Source organism: Phyllostomus hastatus, unplaced genomic scaffold (assembly GCF_019186645.2).
Source record: "Phyllostomus hastatus isolate PE091 unplaced genomic scaffold, TTU_PhHast_1.1 phas_contig_348, whole genome shotgun sequence".
NCBI lineage: Eukaryota > Metazoa > Chordata > Mammalia > Chiroptera > Phyllostomidae > Phyllostomus > Phyllostomus hastatus.
In genome coordinates, this window is record NW_025333860.1 from 193,949 (window position 1) to 217,043 (window position 23,095).

General features: G+C 39.5%; 2 gene segments (V, D, J or C); both read left to right on the plus strand.

The window, feature by feature from the left end:
- LOC123820382 overlaps window positions 1–23,095 on the plus strand; it is a 280,728-nt gene that overhangs the window by 165,149 nt on the left and 92,484 nt on the right.
- Window positions 1–23,095, plus strand: part of LOC123820384 — a 48,184-nt gene that overhangs the window by 14,272 nt on the left and 10,817 nt on the right. The window contains 1 exon segment of the C gene segment in view: window positions 17,809–17,820. Within this exon segment, the coding sequence occupies window positions 17,809–17,820 (12 nt within the window).

Consider the following 23,095-nt stretch of genomic DNA (forward strand, 5'->3'; position numbering starts at 1 on the left):
CCCAAGAGCTTTGATTAAACAGGTCTCTAATCACACTGTATTTCTACCTGGATATACAGGGTCCAGCAGAAGTAAGGCATGCTAGAGTGTGATTGGTGAGGTATATGAATGTCTCACATGAGATGGACAGCAATTTGAACATTTCACCTAAATAGTCATGTAGTGTGCTTGAGTGTGATATGGTTATGTTACAGCACTATATGCTTATGATTTTGTAATTAAAAAGGAGCATTATTTGTGCCAGACCCTGTATTTCTACCAATTCCTATACATTGTTTCTGCGTGTAAAGAGTTCAGTGATAAAAACTGAGGCTTTATCCTACACACACTAATCAACTCAACTATGAGTGCAAATAAAGCTCTTGCCAGGAGGGATTAGGATGGTTCTGCCATGCTTTTTGGCTTCCACACTACAAGCCATCTAGTCTCCATCACATCTGGAGGAAGGATCTCCTAGTTCGGCATTGTTTACAACCTCACTCTGATCCCAGTAGTCAGACCTGACTACACAGATTGGCTAATAAAGCTGGAAAAGCCCATGTTCTAAGACAGAGGTAGAAAGCGGTGGGGCAGATGGGACCTGAGTGCTGGGAGACTGCTCGTGTCCCCTGCTGACTCAGTTTTCTCACCAGCTGCCTCATCCAACAGATGCATCTTTCTTATAAGACACCAGAGACCCAGAATGTCCACATCCTGTGGTTCCCTGTACCCCTAACACCTCACATTGGAGTTCCTTTCCAATTCAGAGAACAAAAGCTACTGGCTTTGGGCCAGTTCACAACAGATGTAGGTCTCAACTGCCAACTACCCAGGAAGCATCCTCCAGGGCAGGGCATGAGAATCAGCTTCTTAGACATTCCCATACTGTGATCCATCAATCACATATAACACCTGCTCAAAGACAGAGACTGGGAGACTTTCTCCTGAGCATCTTCGTGGATTTAACATTTCCTGCTGGGAATAAAGAAGACTGAGAGTTAAGGGAATTATTGGAAAGTAGGTATTACAACTCTACATGTACTTTAGTAAAATCTAAAAATCTATCCAGAATTTTGACATAATGCTTTCTTATCTCACTGACCTTGCCCATCTTTCTCTCTGAATCCCACGTGGTGATCATACACTGGATAGGCATTAAAAGGCATTGGCAGTAGAACCTTTCCTCTCTTCAAATGTAAGACAATGGTGATGGGGACTCTGCTCATCAGAAGTCATTACCAGTTTTTGTCAGGCCTTGCAAGAATGTCCTTCTACTGCAACTATTTATAAGATTATACCCTGAATCTTCCTAAAGTCTGTGGATTTATTTTACTTGTTGGTTTGCATTTTGTTTTATTGCTTTTGGGGGTTTTTTACCCCAAGAAAATGGTCCCTGTTGTGCACTACCCACTTAGTAAAGCTAAGAAAGATAGGAAGGACGGGGCAAAGTGCAATGAGAGAAACAAAGACATTAGTATCAGGAAAAATACTGTTGTGGACTCAGAGCATTCATCACTTGAATTGATACTAACCTGATTGCTCCAGAAAAATAAAGGTCAGTATTAGAATATGTATTTTCTTAAGGTCTCTGAAAGAAAATATGAGAATTCAATGAGTGCAGAACCCTCAAAACCTACAGAATCCACACTCCACTCTCTGAAAGTGCTTAGCTGTGGCTGGAATAATCCAACATCTTGGCAATAGCTAAGGGAGGTTGCTAGCTGCCAACCCTCTATAAACTATAAAGTACATCACCCATTCTCCTCTTCCTGTGCCCTTTCCTCAAATTCTCCTCCCCATCACATCCTCGTTTGTTTTAATTCTATTCCCATCAAAACCCAGTATCAGGAAGTAATCTGAAACCAATTCACACTATAGTTAACCTGAACCATGTGGGATTAAGGGAGCCTACGCCTTCTCAGTTGTAAATCCACATATAACTTTTCACTCCCTCAAATCTTTAGAATCATCCCTCAGTACCTGAGGGAGATTGGTTCCAGGACCACCCCCATATGAAAATCCAAGGATGCTCAAGTCCCTTATATAAAAAGGCATAGAATGATGCATATAGTTGGCCCTCTGCATCCACAGTTGGTTGAATTTGTGGATACAAAACCTGGGATACAGAAAGAAAACTATATATTTATTTTTTAAAAACCTACGTATACCCAGTCAGGACACATGCCTGGGTTGCGGGTTCAGTCCCCAGTCAGGGTGTATACAAGAGGCAACTGATTGATGTTTCTCTCTCATATCCATGTTTCTCTCCCTCTCTTTCTCCCTCCCTTCCCTCTTTCTAAAAAAAAATGTAATTATTTTTTTTATAAAACCCTATGTATAAGTGAACCCGTGCAGTTCAAACCTGTGTTGTACAAGGGTCAGCTGTAATTTATTTGATGGAAATAAATGGAGGCTTTAGCTTTTCTAAGGTTTGAGTGGGAAGAAGGGAGCATTATACTCTAATAGAGATAATGGTCGTAAACTAAAGACCAAAGCAACTGTAGCAGAATTTTCAAAGCTTGAGGAACACTGTCTAAGAGGAAAGATGAAACTTTGTTCTGACTTTGTTTGGAGGCTCAGTGTGATCACACAAGGAGAATCTGGGGGCTCCCAAAACAGGCACTTATCTTCCTGTGTCCAAGAAGAAGCTCAGTAAAGCCTACAGCCAAGAACATTAACCATTGAGGCAGAGGGCAGAGTTAGGACCAATGAGGACAGGGGAGGATACCTGGAGAAACAGATTCACTCCAGTAGCAGGAATAACTCTGTAGTAGTTGAAAGCCATCAGCAGTGAGGCAAGCATCCTTGTCAGAAACTGAGGCAGGTGGATGAGTGCACTGAGAAGCTGGTCTGCACTGACTTAAAGCTAGGACCCAGTGGCCTGAGCTCCTCTCTTCCCTGGAAGTCGTAATAAAATTTTATGTTGAAAGAAATGAAGCCTGCCAACAAAAATCAACTGCAGTTACTATTTCAGTATACGCCCTCTCACAGGAATTTGTGTGATGAAAAGTAAAGTTTCTTTACTCATATTTGTGTCTTTTTTAACATTGTACAATCAATTCTCTATGTTATTAGATGCTTTCCCTAATCAGTATTTTTAATAAGCCACATTAATACCATATCTAGGAATATATTGCAGTTTACTTAATCAGTTTTTTTATGACTGAGAATTTAGGCAGCTTCAACATTTTTCCTATTGTAAAAATTGCTGTGATGAACGTATCTGTACTTATAACTTTTTATTTTTTAAAGTATCATATATGTACATGAGGAAACATATATAAGGTTTATATGTTAAAATGTATACATACAAAATCTGAACTAAGCCTCCATTTCCTCAAATAGAAAATTCAAACTAGGGTTTTGGCCAACTTGAATATATAAGTGGGTTGTAGACAGAATTGTCAAATTCTACTTCAAAATTTTTTACATATCAATTTAGTTACACATACATATTTAAAATCACATATTATATAAAATAGTATATTAATTTTGAAATACTGCTTTTTCTCATTCTCATGGTTTACAAACTTTATTCAAATGCTCCACAGGTATCTCAAATCAATGCATTTGTCATCACTAGAGCTGTTTTTTAATCTTCAAACATTTTTCCAAAGCACATCAATCTCACTTGTGTCTAAATTATTTAAATCATAGCACATTATGAATCCTTATATGAAGCTATCACTAAAAACATTTTGGAACCACAATATCTACTCACATAACATTAGAACAGTTGTTTTTCTATTTATCCTGCAAATGGTATTCTTGATCTCCACATCAAAACATTTACTTTAAAAAGTGTTTAAATATTATAAAACACTTGTAATTTCATAAGCATACTCTCAAGAATAGTAAGTTTCTGTTACATTATGTAGTCATCTTTCTCATCAATCCCATGAACTAGCATTGCTTGAGATCATTCCAAGATGTGGTGTCTTCATTAAACTGTACTGAACTGTGCAAAATAACTATATGAAAGCATTATAATATTGCTTCTTATAAGTTGCAAGGAATCAAATATAGGTGCACTCTCTCTTTTCCACAGATAATGAACCTCACTTTATGTTCAAACATATATATTATTAATATTCTCTCTCAGCAAATTCCTCAAAATGTAAGTATTTGTTCAAACTAGTATAAATTTTTTCACCCTCTTGATATTAATCAATTGGCTTCCAATAAAAATATAACAGTTTATAGTTTTAACATCTCACATGTATGCAGAACTTCAACTTTCCTTTTAAAAAAAGAATGATGCTTAAGTATCTGTAAGAAAATGGTTTCTTAATGCTTTGTTTACATTTTTTATTAGTAGAAAGCTGAAACATTTTTCCAAGTTTGTTAACCAACAAGTGTCTATCTTCATTTGTTCTTCATCCATTTATTTTTTAATTTTAGTGTTTTACTTATTGATTTATATGATTGTAATAATTTGGGGCCTCTGAGTGTTATAGCATTTAACCACAATAACAACATTGCCGAAAGGAGATTTCTGAGGTGTTCTAGGCATCAGAGGGTGGTGATGGCACAATGCCAAGCAAAGAAAAAAAGGAAGCAGAGGGTTTTTGTGCTGCTGTGTTTCACTGTGACTACGTACCACGGAGTTTGAAGTTTATTAAACCTTTGTTCAAAAACACCCAACTGTGATCCACTGTGTATGTCTCAGAAACAGGAGGAGTCCTCTGAGTGTTACAGGGAAATAAAGTATGAGTTTCATTGGCCCTCGCCTCCAGACTCCTTTCTTTAGGGGGTTACTCCATATTGTCTACTATGATGGTTTCAGAATGAACAAGTATCACCAAAGTCATTAGTTGTAAGTAATCCCAGCCACATATTTTAACATTTATTAACTACACTCATAACAATGTAGAAGAGAATATCGGGGAGAAGTGAAAGGAATGGGACCAATAATGACTGTGAGCCTGTATCCTGGATCCCCCACTTGTGTATGATGAACCAAGAGGATGAACCCATACCTGTCCAATGTACATAACTCCTCCCTTCAAGAGCTTGGTGCATTACTAAATGCTAAAACATGTACTACAAATGTACAAAAATGCTTACAATGGTTGATGTGAATTGAATTCCATCTCACTGTAATATGACATGCTTGCAGAGTCCATATCACTTTTAAATAATGTATTTCTAAAGGCCACACCAAAGCAGATCCACCAACTGAAACTCTAACCCCAAATCCCCAAACCCTAACAGTTCATGTGCCTTGTTTTGATGAAAAAACTGTCAAATGGGGGAGCAGAGATGGCAAGAAAGTCATACGTGGCACTGGACAAATGTCCCAGTGATATGATGATGAATACAGACTCCTCATAAATAAAACCTGAGCTATCAGAAAATCACAAGTAGACAGACGGACAGTGAGGGGAAAAATGTGTGTTGGGTAGAGTTGGCTGGGAAGAGCTCTAGAAGAGAAATCTTGAGCTGTTCCTTGAAGATAGTAGAATATCTAGCAGGACTGGGAATATTATTTCAGAGTCAAGTCATCTCCCTCTCTGACCTAATGCCACCAAGCTGTCCCATCATCCTAGAGCAAAGGCACAATTTATGCCTACAGACCTAAATGATGTGTTTTTGACAGAGGTTCCCTGGGAACTAAGCAATATCTCTGTTAACTTCAGAGGACCAGTCAGTGGTTAATTCCACAGACCTCAGAGTTTACGAAGCCTAGGCTCTCTTTCACTCTTCTCTTAAACCTGCATGTTTTGTCTAAGAGCACATTAATCCCTTCATTTTGGGATTACAATCACCAGTTAGCACACCAGTCAATTGCTCTTTTTACATCCAGAAGAGCAAAGTACTGCATGGGGAAAGAAAACGATACCTCAGCCTCCTCCCACATTGTTCAAAATAACTGGGTTTATGGCTTTTAAAAGATAGAATACATCAACTCAATCAAAATAACATTGAAAGAGCCGTTTTGAGGGAATATAAACAACTTACAAAGATGACACTTTCAGTGAAACACTCATTTTTAGCACAGAAATGGTACTTATCTTTGGATTACTTATTTTCTAAGGGAGCAGGCTCTTTTAAATATTAATTTTTCACCATATGATGATAAACCCATAACTTTTTTCTGGTATAGCAGACTGGAGGCATTCAGAGTAACAGAAAAAAAGAAGTATGACCACCTGCCTATTTCACACAAGAAACCATGCAGAAAAAAATAAGTTCCAAGCCAGAAAATGAAAGTTTAAAAACATTTTACAGTCTCAGGTTTCTTGCTGGTTGCAATGGGAATACATAACTTTACAAAAGAGATTTTTCTGTCACCCTCTTATCCTAGTGATTGATTAGCCTTATCAAGTCCTGATGTCTGTCTTGACATGATGTAGTATGCAGGGCACAACATCACCTACACAGTAATCCTGCCAAAAATAAATTAACTAACTAAAGGTAATCAAACCTTCAGTTCTAACAGTAGACAAGGGAGCTGGAAGAACAAGTTAAAGGACTAGACAAAGAAACAACTAGCAAATCAGAAGGTGAGCCATTGCAGGACAATAGGCCCCATCCCTTCAATCGAAGGGATGAAAAGGGAAAGAAATGCAGTGGAGGGAAAGCAGTGGACAGAAAAATATCACACACTACAGAAACCTAAAAGATTTACCAATCAAATTAAATGCATAGTCTTTGTTTGAATCCTTGTTTTTTAAAGCCATTTAAAAAATGTAAAAGACATTTTGGGGACAATGAGAAAAATTTCATCATGAATTGGCTATTTAATTATTTTAGGGAATTGTTAACCTTTTTAGGTGGGAAACTGTAGTATTATGGATATGTGGAAAAACATGTTTAATTTTTTTTTAATTTGTGAAACTTTTTTTCAGTTAAATAGGTGAGATTACACAAGAATATAGTTTTAATGTCCATTCCTCTTATTATAAACAAATTAGAGCATCTTTCAAAATGTTAAGAACCATTTACACTTCCTTTTTATGTATTGGTATCTGGTGTACAGCTTAGCGGTTAGACAATCATGATTTATATAGCTTTCCCCTCAGTATTTCCAGTACCCTAATTTGCTTCCCCGGGACTATTTTGTAACTACCAGTTTGTGCCTCTAAGTCCCTTCACCTCTTTCATCCATCCATCCTACCCACTTCCCCTCTGGCAACCACCAGTTCTCTATCTGCATCTATGAATGTTTCATTTTTTTTTCATTTATTTTGCTCTTTAGATTCCACATATAAGTTAAATCAGATGGCATTTGTCTTTTTCTGACTGACTTATTTCACTGAGCATAATGCCCTCTAGGTCCATCCATGCTGTCACAAAAGGTAAGATTTCATTCTTTTTATGGCTGAGTAATGTTCCCTTATATATAGGTACCACAGCTTTTATATCCACTTGTCTTTTGTTGGGCACTTGGGTTGCTTCCACAGCTTGGCTATTGTAAAAATAAAAAATAAAAAATAAAAAAAAACATTGAAATGAACATAGAGAAAAATACTACTACACAGAATAATACTACACAGAAAAAAATACTTCTACAAAAGATGTTCAAGATTTTACTGCCTGTGTTGTCTTCTAGGATTTTTGTGGTTTTGAGTCTTATATTTAATCCTTTAATCCATTTTGAATTTATTCTTGTGTATGGTGTAAGAAGGTAGTCTAGTTTCATTTTTTGCACACATCTGTCCGATTTTCCCACTGCCATTTATTGAATAGACTGTCTTTTCTTCATCGTATGTTCTTGCCTCCTTTGTCAAATATCAATGGACCATAAAGGCATGGGTTTATTTCTGGGCTTTCTATGCTGTTCCATTGATCTCTGTGTCTATTTTTATGTCTTTTTTTTTTTGCTTTTTTGATTATTACTATGGACTTGTGGTATAGTTTCACAATGGGTACCATGCTACCACCAACTTTGTTCTCCTTTCACAATATTACTGAGGCTAGTCAGAGATTTTTGTGGTTCCATATAAATTCCTAGATTATGTATTCTAGTTCTGCAAAATATGCCATTGGTATTTTGATAGAGAACGTGTTGAATCTATAGATTTCTCTGGGTAGTATGGACATTTTAATGATATTAATTCTTTCTATCCATGAACATAGTATATGCTTCAATTTATTTTGTCTTCTTTGACTTCTTTCTTCGGTGCCTTATAATTTTCTGAGTACAGGTCTTTTACATCCTTGGTTAGGTTTATTCTTAGGTATTTTTTGATGCAAATATGAATGAGATTGCTTTTTTGGTTTCCCTTTATGATACTTTATTATTGGTATATATAAATAAAACCAATTTCTGAATATTAATTTTGTATCCTGTTACTTTACTGAATTCATTTATTAGTTCTAATAGTTTTTCAGTGGAGTCCTTCAGGTTCTCTATACAGTATGTCATCTGCAAATCAGGACAGTTTTACTTCTTCTTTTCCAATTTGGATGCCTTTTCTTTCTTCCTCTTGTCTTATAGCTGTGGCTAAGACTTCCAGTACCATGTTGAATAAGAGTGGTAAAAGCAGACGTCCGTGTCTTGTTCTGATCTTAAGGGAAATGCTTTTAATTTTTCTCCATTCAGTAAAATGTTATCTATGGGTTTGTCACATATGGCCTTCATTTTGTTCAAGTATGTTCTATCTATACCCTCTTTGCTGAGAGTTTTTATCATAAGTGGGTGCTGAATTGTATCAAATGATTTTTCTGCATCTATTGAAATGATCATGTGACTTTTATCTTTCATTTTGTTTATGTGGCATATCACATTAATTGATTTACAATATTAAACCAAACTTGCGTTCCAGGAATAAATCCTACTTGATCATGGTATATGATATTCTTAATGCATCACTGGAGTCAGTTTGCTAATATTCTGTTAAAGATTTTAGCATCTATGTTCATCAGGGATATTGGCCTATAATTTTCTTTCTTTTTAATGTCTTTTTCTGGTTTTAGAATCAGAATAATGCTAGCCTCATAAAATGAGCTTGAGAGTCTTTCCTCCTCTTGAATTTTTGGGAGTAGTTTGAGGAGAGGTGTTAATTCTTCTTTGAATGTATAGTAAAATTCACTTGTGAAACATCTGGTCCAAGATTTTTTTTGCTGGGAATATTTTTGATTACTACTTCAATTTCATTGATTGTAATGGGTCTATTCAGATTTTCTGATTCTTCCCGATTCTGTTTTAGAAGATTGCATGTTTGTAGGAATTTATCTATTTTTGTCCAGTTTGTTCCATTTGTTGGTATATCGTGATTCATAAAATATTCTTACTATTCCTTGTATTTCTATGTTGTCAGTTGTTACTTCTCCTCTTTCATTTCTGATTTTATTTATTTCGGTCCTCTCTCTTTTTTTCCTTATGAGTCTGGTTAGAAGTTTGCCAGTCTTGTTTATCTTTTCAAAGAACCATCTCTTGGTTTCATTGATCTTTTGTATTTTTTTAGTCTCTATGTCATTTATTTCTGCTCTAATCTTCATTACATCCTTCGTTCTACTCACTTTGGGCTTTGTTGTTCTTTTTCTAGTTCCTTTAAATGTAAGGTTAGATTTTTTATTTGAAATTTTTCTTGTTTTTTAAGGTAGGCCTATATTGCTATGAATTTCCCTCTTAGGGCGGCTTTTGCTGTGTCCCATATGTTTGGGGTTGTTGTGTTTTCATTTTTATTTGTCCCAAGGTAACTTCTGATTTGTTCCTTGATCCCTGTTAATATATTCATTGTTTAATAAGATGTTATTTAACCTCCACGTGTTTGTGTGTTTTTTAATTTTTTCCTGTCACTGAAAAACATATATATGGGTGTTGTTTTCTAATACATTCAGCTATCCTATATCCTTTGATTGGAACATTTAATCCATTTACATGTAAAGTGATTATTGATAGGTATGTATTTATTGCCATTTTATTATTTATAATTATGTTCCTTTCTCTTTCCTTTCTTCCTTCTTCTTAAAGAAGACCCTTTATATGTTTAATATTTTCAATGCATACTGAAGTGTTTAGGATTCTAATGATGTTTGTAATTTATTTTCTAAATAATTGACCAAAATACAGAGTATGGCAAACATTAACAATTCTTTAATTTAGGTGATGAGTCTATAGGTATTGATTCTGTTCATCTCTTTTTTGAATGTCTCAAAATTTTAGAATGCTAAAGTTTTTATTTTTAAGTGGCCATGAAGTCTGCATCAAGTTTAAACAATGAAAAATTGAAATGTAATATGTGTCTTGAAAATTAGCATACTTTCTTAAAGGTTGCTACTCTACTCAAAGAACTTCCTGAACTTATAGACCTTTGAACAAATTAAAACTATATGTTCATATGACATATTTCTAAGATAACAATGAACTTTTTTACTGACTATATAGGTAAAATAAATAAGAAAATTTCTAATGATGATGTTGCACTTTTTGGATTACTCTTAAGACATAGGTGTAAATGAGGTATTGTACTAAAATCACCACCTTTTAATATCTGAAATGATAATAGTTCAAAATCAAGTCCTCCACTAGTGTGGGGTTGCAAATGTTCCATTCTTGTACAGATGTACCAAGGAATTCCAGTCAGTTGATTGCCAAGTTCATATCTCCTTCAGTTGGATGGGCATCACAGGGAAGGTAAGAGAAGGTTTTGACAAAAGTCGAAGTGTGTTGAGGTCTTCTTACCTGAGGGGAACATGACCAGATTTATCCACTCTTGGGCCCTTATATGGGTCTTAGTTCAAAAGCCTGGCCTCTTCATTCCTGTCCAGTTGCTGAATATATTATTTGATGCATTAACCTGCAAGTCATGCTGATCTATTCCTCCTCTTCATGGTTTTGCCCAAAACTCCAACTCAACTACCTGTCACTTAAACAAGTAAATGTTGTGTTTAATGGAAAGGCTGAAGTATTGCCACAAAAATATAGTATGGATACTGAATGTAATATGGTCAGACTTCTAGGCCTTCACTGAGTCCTCCTTCTGTCACCAAAGCACAATTATCATGGACCCAGCATCTGACCCCCTGAGTACCACCAAGCAAAAGAAACCTGAGGGAGATGACACACAGACCTATGGTCTTTGACTAGAAATTGCAACCAAAATACTTGAATCAATTTTATCATTTTTTAGAACTGAAAGGCTGCTTTGATCAGTCAAAGCATGTGATAAAATTGGTTTGCTAATCACTAGCAAACAGGTAGGGAGAGGTGAGGCAGCAGAGGAGGCATGGGGTTGATACTGTGGCAAGTCTGGCAGTACAAACAACATAGAATTAGGACAGTGGTTCTTTAATTATTGTCCATGAACCTCCAGGGGCCTCAACACCTTTTCAGGATAATAATAACAAAATATGATTTGCCTTTTTCATTTTGTTGACATTTTCACTGATGATGCAAAAGCAATGGTGGATAAAACTACTAGTCCTTTAGTGAAATGAATCAAGGCAGTGGCATGCATTCTGTATTAGTAGCCATTATATTCTTCACTGCCACATATTTGTTGAGGGTGGGAGAAGCCAGTTACCCTTTAAAATATCATTGTTTATGTTAGTTTGCTATGGGCTGACATAAGAAAATACTTGGTGGTTTAAATAGTAGAAATGTATTTTCTCTTTTGAGGCTAGAAATCCAAATCAAGATGCCTACAGAGTTGATTTCTCCTGAGGCCTCTCTCCTAGGCTCGCCACAGGCCACCTTTTCACATGGTCTTTCCTCTGTGCATGCATGTCTCATCTCTTTGTGAGTCCAAATTTTCATTTTTTGTAAGGACACCAGTCATGTTGGGTTGGCTCAAACATTAAGGACCCCATTTTCAACTTAATCATCTCTTTAAAGGCTCTATCCCCAAATAGTGTCACAGTCTAGACACTGGGAGTGAGGACTTCAACATAAGAACTTTGGTAGGACACAATTTAGTCCTTACATTGACAAAGTAAAATAAAAAACTCAATTTCATTAAATGTTAACTCTTGAATATATGTATTTTTAGCATTCTGTATGGCAAAAGAGGAAGTACACATAAAGCACTTCTGCTACATTCCAAATTATGATAATTATCCCAAGGAAAAACATTTGTGCAATTGCTTGAGTTGAAAGCTGAATGAGCCACTTTTTCCATGAAAGACCATTTTTGCTTGAAAGAATGACAGACAAACTATAGTTATTCAGATGTGGGTACTTGGCAGGCATCTCCTTAAAAATAAATAAAATGAGCTTGTCACACCAAGAAAAATAACTAATAATTGTTAATAATGATAAAAGTTTAAGCATTAGGCAAAAATTCTAGTCTAGAAAAACTTGTATCTGCCACCACAAGCTGGATTCCTCCCCACAATTTAAATAATTTTCTTATTTAAAGATAGCAGTGGTGATATTAACTACTGTGGTATTTTGATCGTGTATAATGAAGTGTCTCAACATATGGAAGTTGCTTAACTCGTGAACAAACGTTTTCCAATTGACCAAAGGATTATGTTACAAAAGCACATACAAGTAAAAATTCCATCCAAAATGTAAGATAGACCAATAGATTTTAATCTAACAGAATAGGTAAAGTTCATTAACATGGTGTCAGATTCTGCATTGCAACTAACCTCTCTTTTTGAACTATTAATACATATCTGTAGCCCTGGCTGGTTTGGCTCAGTGTATTGAGTGCTGGCCTGCAAATTGAAGGGTCACTGGTTTGATTCCCAGTCAGGGCACATGCCCTGGGTTGCAGGTCAAGTCCCCAGTTGGGGGCATGCGAGAGGAAACTATTTGATGCATCTCTCAAACCAATGTTTCTCTTTCTTTCTCCCTCCCTTCCCATCTATCTAAAATAAATAAAATTTAAAAAGAAAAATACGTATCTGTATTTTTTCTCATATATTTCAATGAAACCAACACATTGCAATAAATAGAATGCAATAGCAGACATGAGTTAATAAGCCAGCTCTTCCCCAACAGATATCCAAAGACTAAGATCAAACACCCTCAGAAATACCCCTTCCTTTGGTCTTCTTTCCCCAGGTTTTTTAGCTGTTCCTCCCTGTACATGGTTTGAAGTCTCTTCAACAGCCTGGTATTCTCCATTGAATATGCTACAATTTGTCTATAGCCCTCAAAGAGTACATACCAACACGGGGAGCAAGAGGTGGAGATGAATATAGTTCAAGGTCCATATCCCTTGAGGATAGCCCTGTGCCATATTTATTTACTTCTTGGATTGGTATCCCATACATTTTCTCAAAGTGCTCTGAGTCTCTGTGCATGAGGCCTGGTCCCAGCCAGGAATGGACAACACCTTGGTAAACCCAGTCCCCACACACTGTCCCTTTTCCTCTGTTCCCCACTGAGGATGAACTTGACTGGCACTGAGAACATGAGCTGCTTCCTTCCAGGGAGAGCTGAATTTCAGGATATACCCACCCGTGCCTGCCATACACACCCCTTTCCCACAGAAGAGCATCTGAGACAACAGTGAAAAGTCACAGAGAAAAAGAAAATGCCAGGTCACCCAGGCCATTCTATGGCCACTTCAGGGAAGGAGATCAGGCTGTGGGACTAAGAGGATACCCAGAAACTATTTCAAATGATAAATGCCAGAATAAAAGACCAAAGAAGACTGGGTATTTGCCTATTAAAAAATATAACTGAACCAGGAATCAGAATACTTGATTTCTTATGTGTTCCTCTGAAGTTGGATGCCTTGTCAAGTTGTGAAACCTCTCGGGACCTTTCTAGACTCTTTCATCCAAACACCCAAGGAAGTAAATAGCTGATCTTTGAAGTCTCACCCAGCCATGACATTCTAGGCTCCCTCTCCAGAGGCACAAATGATCCTTGATACTCACGTTAGTGGGAAAGTAAGTGTTTTGAATCCTACAAATATGAAGACAACGTGAAACTCATTTTTGTTTGGTTTTAGAATCTATTTCATGGTGTGGAACAAATCACAACAAATTTATCTTCCCAATGAAGCTTAAGTCAGGCTATTATTAAAAATCAATTTGTTGCCCTGGCTGGCGTAGCTCAGTGGATTGTGCGTGGGCTGTGAGCCAAAGGGTCGCAGGTTCGATTTCCAGTCAGGGCACATGCCTGGGTTGCGGGGCCAGGTCCCCAGTGGGGGCCATGTGAGAGGCAACCACACATTGATGTTTCTCTCTCTTTCTCCCTCCCTTCCCCTCTCTAAAAAAAATAAATAAAATCTAAAAAAAATAGATATTAAAAAAAATCACAGTGTCAGAAAAAATCAATTTGTTTACCACTAACATTGCTATGCTGCACTGAACAAATTAAGGTTGTATTCCATAAGGCAGCCTGGTGCCAGAAAGAGAGCAGGGGGCTAGGAGTTGGGTATATGTGGACTCTGGCCATGGCTCTGTCACATCCTAGCTTATCCTCCCTGAACATGTGTTGCGCGTGGGTCACCAGCCAGCAGTGACCACGGAACACTGTGGATGGCTCGACGATAAACACACGAGAAAAAACAACACATGCACAGAGACAGACTAGTTTCTGTGGGGAAGTAGGGACGAAATGGCCACCCCCCCTAGTGGGGAGCGCGCCGATTTACCATCCATACCTGCTTTTATTGGGCTCATTTTGCATAATAATTCAGGTAAAGTACAGTACTCATTAGGGGGAAGTAAGGAACTATAGAAAACAAAGAACTCTGCCGGTCTATTGAGTTGGGGGTCAAAGAGCTGTAAGACTGAGGAACAAAATAACTTCCTCCTAAGACCCTTCTCATTCAACTGAGAGCATTCTAAACAAAGAAGCTTTCACAGTAATTTACATGTTCTTTCTTAGGCCTGATCACCCTGGGGAATCCGCACTTCTCAGTACCGAGCTGCACCACCCTGTCATTGTTTCAGGCTTAGGTGGAGCAAGGGAACTAAGGCAACTGGGAGACAAGGAGGTTTTTTCCCAGATGCTGAGAACTCAGGCTATGTCAAAGCCGAGGAGCAAGGGTCCATCACCCCCTTTTGCTGCAGCCCCCAAAGTCCTTCTTTTGGGGGGGCCTCCCAAAGTGATCGTACCTGTCTTAGGTTGTTCCCCCCGTGGGGAATCTTACCCGTCTTTGGCTAACCGACCAAGCTTTTTGGGGTTCAGTCATGAATAAAGCAGCAGAAGCAGCATTCCTGCCATGGAGATAAGCTTTTGTCTCCTTGCTGGCTTATGGTACCAAGGGCGTTCCCTTAGCCTTAGCCTAGGCGGGGGTTTCAGCTTCTGATACCATTCAGGGCGGTTCCCAACAAACATGAGATACTTCATCCTTAAAATGGATTTAGAAGACACTTTCTGAGCATTCACCAAGTCAGGCATTGTGCTGGCACAAGGCATACAGAAATGAACAAGAAAACCCCTTCCCTCAAGGGTCTATACCCAATGAAGAAGAGAAAAGGGGAGATAAGGAGATAAGCACCGAATGTCATGGAATTCAGGGGAGGGGTGGGCACCTAACCAAATCCAGTCAGAGTCTTCAAGCAGGCCTTCCTAGGGAAGTAGCTAAGCTAAGATCAGAAAATGAATAAGATCTAAGCAGATGGGTTAGGGAACAAATTTGGAAATAAAAGAAAGAAAGAGCATGTATGATAAAAGCAATCAGGTGGTAAAGGCAGAGAGTTATGAAAGAACATGGAGCTTTAAGGAAGCCAGTAGTTCAATGCAGCTGAGTTTAAGAGAACAACTATAGAAGTACAAGATTACAGGCCAGGGATTGAGTGTGGGCTTCGAACCAAAGTGTCGCAGGTTCAATTCCCAGCCAGGGTACGTGCCTGGGTTGCAGGCCATAACCTCCAGCAACCGCACATTGATGTTTCTCTCTCTCTCTCTTCCTCCCTTCCCTCTCTAAAAATAAATAAATAAAAAATCTTTAAACAAAAAAAAAAGATTATAGGCCTGGAAAAACCATGTTCCACATCATTTTATCCTGAGGATAATAGGAAGCCACCAAAAATTCTAAGCATGTAATTTTATAGTTAGGATCCCCCCTGGCTTGACATCTATATTAATCAGATATTTCTGCTGTTATTATGATCTATAACAAATGATCCCAAAATGTCATTTGCTTAGAACAACAAGCATATATTGCTCAGGACAGCCAGACTTGGCTTCAAGGTGTGGGTTAGAGTCAGGTGTTCTCCACATGTCTTCATTCTCAGAACAGCTGAAGCAGCAGCGAGTCTCTGGAACACACTCTGTCATCTCAGAAGGAAGAGTTTCAAGAGTGCTGTTGGAACTCCATGATATGAAGTCTCTTGGAGCCTCAGTTTGAAACTGCCATGCTATTACTTCTACTTATATTCTGTGGATCAAAGCATGGCCAGCCCCAAAGTCAATGGTGTTGGCCTAGGAGGCCCTGCAGAGTTATGTGGTAAGGTACATGGGCGTACACTTTTGTAACAGAGAGTGAAAAGGTGGGAACCACAGCCACTGCATTCTCATCAGGACTTATCACCGCAAAGCTCTCTGCCACAGCCACAGGATTGTAAAATACACTGTCTCAGACCCACAGGGTTGCATGGTTTAACTTTTGGTATAACTCAAGAACTCAAGATTTTAATTGCCTTTTCAGTCCCAGCTTCTTGTTTCCTATAAATAGTTCTATTCAAACCAGTTTCTGGTGCCTGCTTGGGAAAGTCTACACAACAGTACTAGGAGAAGGTCCATGAGTCTCATGGGGATTAATGAGACACTTAATCTATTACTCAGCACTGTGACCACCAAATTCTTGTCAGTTCAAAGACTAGCACCTAAGAACAGCTATACTCAAGAGTCCAAATTACAATTCTTTATTCTCATCTGGCCCTCCTCATGAGATTCATGTTTTCCAGCTTTCTGCCCTAAGCCATCCCCTATTACACTGTTACTGAGGCCATAGCATTTCTTCATTTCTTCTTTTCCTATTTGTTTTGGGTTTTTTTAATCAGGAGAGTGTTAGGCTCTGTATGTGGAGATGGGAGTTGTTTGGAGTTTATGAGGCAGGCATGTAGTTATATGTAGGGCAGGAGAAAGTTGTCACAAAGATTCTGAGTAAAATTGTAACACTTAAATTAAATGATGGATGTGCATAAGATCTTCAAGGGAGAGTCTGAAGACTTTTTTCAATCCTTCTCCCTTTTTAATAACAACAAAATTCCCACTCTTTTTTAATGGTTCACATTTAATAAGACCACTTTTGATAAGCCTAGTATCAATTTATTTTCATAGTGAGAGACCCAGAGATCAAAGGTGAACCAAGACAGTGTCTTGATCCAGAGAACAGTATCAAACAGGGAGAAACTGTGTCAAAAATCAGAGGTCAGACAAGAATATAAATAAAAAAGTATCGATTGAATTTGGACACAGCCACTGCATCTACTTGCACAGTTGTGCCTTGCACAAGGGCGCTCGGCCAAGGGACAAGTGAGGCTAAAGGCCCTGGTTGTTGAGCTGCATCAGCTGCAGAAAGGGAAACCTTTTGTACAGCACACAAAGGTGCCATCTGTTTCCCAAGCTTGAACCCAAGCTACTGCCTCTCCATGTGCCCCGCAGGGTTGCCTTTTCTAAATCACACAAAGAACCATATGGGCTGCTGGCCCTGGATTTAGCAACAGGGAGTCAATGGAGAGGATAAATTTTTAAATTTATGTGAAAGGCCTTTGTAAAGTGTTTTAACACTATTCCGGTGTAAAGCAGGGGCAGGCAAAGGTAATTCAGAAGCTTAGCAGGTGACAGGAGAAATCACATTGATCACAGACATTTTCTGCCCACCCCCCAGCATAATGGAGAATCCACTTGAGACATTCAGATAGCTTACAAACTCTTCTGTGGGAAACCATTTGAGAGAAGACTGGCCAGGAAACCCAGATGGAGTGGACATGACAGTTTCTGAAAGTCCATTCTAGTTGCAGACTCCAGGGCAGGTTTAGCCAGTGAGGCAGAGGAGCCTCAGACAGAAGCACCTGGGTGAGCCTGCCCTGACCCAACTGCCAAACCCTTTGATCTTGCTGGAGCTTCATTTGGAGAAAACATCCGGCCCCAGAGGTTCTCAGAGTTCACAAAGGGTAAAACCCACGGAGGTTTTTGTAAAGCCCTGTAACATTGTGATCGGTGGGATTCGCACAGTGCTACAAAACCCGAGGAGACCTGTACAAAAACTGCAGGGGCAAAGGTAGCGCTTCCCTGGGAAATCCTCAGCCTGGCTACCCTGCCCCAGGATGATGAACACAACAGGTAGCTGTCCCTTCTTACTCAGGGACTCAGAAGGGACAGCAGGAAGTTGACCAGGCCAAGAGAAGTGATGCCCAGCTGCTGGCCCCTCGCTGCTGTTCTCATTGAGGTGAAACTGGTTTTTCAATGTGGTATTACAGCCATGACTGAGAAATACAAAAAGGTGTTTCTTTAAAAAATTTCCTTGTCTTGGTTTTGTGTTGATTCTATTGCAAAAGAAAATTACACAAGCCATCTCATATGGAATTTCTGAATCCAAATCCCTAGAGAGATTTGGGTAAGTGCTTTGCTTTGCAGTTTGGGAAGGTAAATTTCAACAGAGATTGATTTGTTTCTGGGAAATCACCAGCTATAGCTGCTCATTCTAACACTGACTGAACAGTAAGTCATGGGCACACCATGTCATCACCTCTGGTGATGCCACCTGTTATCTGCCCTTTAAGCAGCACGGGTGACTGTTGAGGCCTTGACTCTGCCATAGTCGTGGATCCAAGACTCATCTGCTTGGCAATGTCAGTTTTCCAACACTGAGAGTCAGGTGTGGGTCTAGGAAGTGAAAACAATCCAAAACTATAGGCGGCAACAATTCAGAGAACTCCAGGCACTGTCCTGGAAATGTCCGCTATAGGGACGTGTGTGCCTACCTACTCCTCAGACAAAAACCTCCCCAGAGACACCCACCCCTACTGGATAAGTGACAAGTGCCATTTTTCTAAGAGTCAAACCCTAAAAGCCCTCCATTCCTAAAGTTAATTGGGAAGAAGAAAGGTGGGGCACTGCCAAGGTTTTTGGAACACTCTCGAGTACGGTGAGTTTTCCAAACTCAACTTTGGAAAAGGAATCCGTGTAACTGTGGAACCAAGTAAGTGGTGCATTTGTCTGTTTGAGGTTAAGACATCCTCCCTCTAAGAAGGCAGAAATATTGGGAAATGTCAAATGGGTAGTGATAGCACCAATATAGGGTCGAGGAGAAATTTAGGGAAGATGGTTAGTCCCCTGCATAGGAATTGAGAGGGGGTTTTCTAATTTTTTAATTGACTTTGGAGCTGTGAAAGACCCCTGCACAGCTCAGGGGAAACAGAAAATTCTTCTCAATTCAGGGGATTCAGTTCAGGCTGCAGAGACCACACAGTCATTGTTTCAAGTCCCCAGGTCGAGTCAGAACTGATTAGAAACAAGGTTGATCTGAGTTTGGGGATCTATCAATGTGGTTCTAGATATAAATAATTCTGACCTTCCTCAGGCCAAACACATGCTCTTGGGAGAGCTCAGACATGAGTCAGCCTCCTGGGCACAGAGAATAAGGCCGGGGTAAGTGATCACTGGTGTTGCCACTTTTCTCTTTGGAAAAAAGGGAACCAGTGCCAGACATCCATTTCCAACTGTTAGGGCTGCGACTGGAAGCTAAGTTGCGAGTGAGGAAGCTGGAATATTCTGGCTCCCTGTGAGACTAGATTTCAAGCAGAATAAAGTGACTGTGTAATGTTTCCAACTAAGAAATACTTTGGAGTTTATAGGACTCAGCCAGGAGTAGTTCCCTGAAGGCTCATGATGTTCATCTTCCTCACTAAGAGTATATGGTACCACTCACTAGTTCACTGTTATAAAGCAATCAGTGCTAAACTTTTCAAAGGATTGTACTCAACACAGAAGGCATCTTTTTGTGTCATTTAAGTGACATTTAAATTTAATTATTCTTGCCCAAAAAAAGACAGCAGTCTCCATTTGGCAGCAGCTCCCAGTTAGATAGTGAACATTAATATTAATCTAGAAAACGTAATAAACGAATACAAAACCCCATTTCAAAGATGCTGTGGAAGTCTAGCAATGGTGTCAGTGGTCCCAACTCTTCTAAGCTGGCTACTGGAAAAGTAACAGCATGTCCTGGCCTGATACTTGGCGTTCAGTTTAGGTTTTCCAAGGTGAGGGAAGGTTCTAGAGAGGTGGGCTGGAAGGGTATCATGAGGTGGGCTCCTCACAGAGAAGACCCTGGGACAGGACAGTCCTGGGTGAATGCTGTCAAGAAGGCACAGAACTGAGGGCGAGGGAAGGGAAAAGGGGTGCAGGCAAGGCCTTCCTGGCCCTCACACTCAGTGAGGAGAAATGGGGCAAGGGCTTTGTATCCAAAAAAGGACAGAAATCCAAGCTTTGCTAGCAGAACTAGAGCAGAGAAATTCAGGCGTTAAATAAAATCATATAAGATTTTTAAAATTCTACTAATTCAGTCCCTTGCCTTTAGACCTCATTGGCTTTAAATTTTCTCACTAAAATAGTTTAATCCACATTCCCAACAAAGTGGGTGACTGATTTCCCTAACCTCCCTTTGTTCACCAAGTTCTTCCAAATGAATATAAGTTCTTCTGCTTACTGGTTTACTTAACCTGGTGCTTTCCTTACTTGATCTGGTGAAACATGGTTTTAGATGGTACATAGACTTTCTTTTCATTTTAATTGTGCTGTCTTTTAATGGATATCAAAGTAGTACAATTAGGTTGTCAAACCCATTGGATTTAAAGTTTCCTTTTAGTTATATTTGATGTTAAAAAGTGAGTAAATTCAAAGAAAACTATTAAACAAATTATATGACAGATCCATGTGACAAAAAAAAAAAAAAACAGGAGATGTGATTAATTAAAGTATGGAAACACTGACTGGTGCCTCCCATCATTCTTGGAAATGAAAAGATGAGGGGCATCCAGAGAGGGCAGGATCCGGAATATATTTCTTTAGTGTCTTCTTTCTTCTCAAAAGCCTACTTCCATTTGATGTTCTTTCAAGTTTTTACCTGCAGGCTGCACAAAACTAACAGAACAGGTTTACACAAACTCACAGCTCCAAATCCACCACACCTTTTAGCCCTCTGGGTAGAGAAAACCTGAGGATACCACTTAACTTCATAAAATAGAACAAAAGAACAGGACAAAACAGCATGGAATAAGGTAGCACAAATAAAATGACAATGACAGGAGCATAAAAAAAGGGCTATAGTCATCGGGAACATCTCAATGAAAGTGGGCCATTAGATGGCCTTAACATAATATGGATAATTGTATGTTATTATTATTATATCAACTACCACTTTTCAGTGCCTACTACGCCTCCAGCCACTGGACAAAGCACTTTGCGAATGCATGGTGTTTTATGCAGTTCTCAAAACAATCATGCAGAATTAGGTACTATCGTCTGCACTTTTACTGATCAGAAAGGGGTCCCCCAATACCACACAGCTTTTAGCAAAGTCAAAATTTATATCATCCATCTGATTCCATTCAGAGACATTCTGAATCCAGCTCTCTCTGGATGCCCCTCACTTTTTCAAAGGATGATAGGATGCACCAGCTCAGTGTTTCCCATACTTCAGTCTGTGCACGTAAGAGCTCTTCATCAGGGTTGCAGGGCCTTGGGGCACTGGCAGGTTTTTCCTGCCTGGCCCAGCCTCCTCCGCAGGCCTCTAATGAGCTCCTTTCCAAGCTGTCTCCAGGGACTGAAGCAGCAGTTAGGCTGTTTCCCTTCCAGCCACCATCCCCAACCCCATCCTTCACTAAGGACAGGCTCCTACCCCCAGACCAAAACCAGTTAGCAAAAGAGGCATTCTCCAAGCAAGGCTCATCCTTCCCATTACACCCCTGGTGCTCAAGGGTTCTAAACTCAGAAAGCTCCAGGGTTCTAAACTCGGAAAGCTCCAGACGATGATTAGAGCATCACTCCAAGAAAGAGCAGTCCCACAAGGTCCTTGGCGTATTAATGTGTTTCTAAAATTCCCATTCCCATCTTTGGCATTCCCTCTCACACACGATGGGTGTCTCCCAGAAAGGAGCCTGTGACCTGTGCATCCCTATACCTCAGGGAGACATTTTCTCCCTGAGATTCACACCACTTTCTCCCTCTCCTTCTCCAGGTCATGCCTCAAATGTCACTTCTAGTGAGACCTTTCTCAACCATCCCCTGTCATTCTGCAACCCCTTACCCTGCTATACTTTTATAGTGCTCATCTCCACCTGAACTTTGTATGATCATTTACCATCTGTTTTCCTTGTTCTATGAGAACAAAACTCTGAGTTGTTCCTTACTGTGTCCACAAATACACTGAGGGCACTAAATGAATGTTTGTTGAATGAATGAATGAATGAACAAATGAATGAATGAACAAATGTATGTGTGAACAAATGAATGAGAAGACAAGTCAGTCGTGAAATAAGGCAAAAGGAAATAGAAATGAAAGCAAGCTGGGAACCTGCGGAGCCCTGCCTGAGTCCCAGCTCTGCAAGCTATGACAAGTGATTGTCAGTATATGCCAGGCACTCTCCTAGGTGCCATGGGGAATCAGCAGGAACAAAACAGACAGAAATTCATGCCTGACTGGAGCTTTTATTCTAATGGCAAAAGGCAGATGATAAACTAAATAAGTGAATAAAACACATAGTATTTTCAGTGGTAATAAGACCTGGGAAGGAAACTAAAGCAGAGAAGAGGAATAAAGCGTGGGAAGGAGTAGTGTGCGATTTTTAACAAGGGAGTCACAGAAGGCCTCTTTGTAAAGGACATTTGAGCAGAGACCTGAGTGGGTGACAGAGTGAGCCATGCAGGTATCTAGGAGAAGAACAACCCCAGGCAGAGGAAACACACGTGCAGCCTGGGGTGTGTGAAGGATAGTAAGGAGGCCCATGTGGCTGGAGGACAGTGAGTGATGAGGAGGAGATTTAAAAAGGAGGTCAGGTTGGTAATGGGAGTGGGGTAGGGGTGGCTTGTAGACTACTGTAAGGACTTCAGCTTTTGGATTCAAGAGGGAAGATTAGAGAATGGAACAGAGGTTCCACCTGACCTAGAGAAAGACCAAGGAAAACAGAAACCTGGATTCCAGTCCTCACCCACAGCTCTAAGAAACGAACACTCTCATCTCAAACACCAAAGACACAGGCTTCCCTTCTCCCTCAGCAACCTCGCCCGACCATCCTGCCTCTGGGGAGT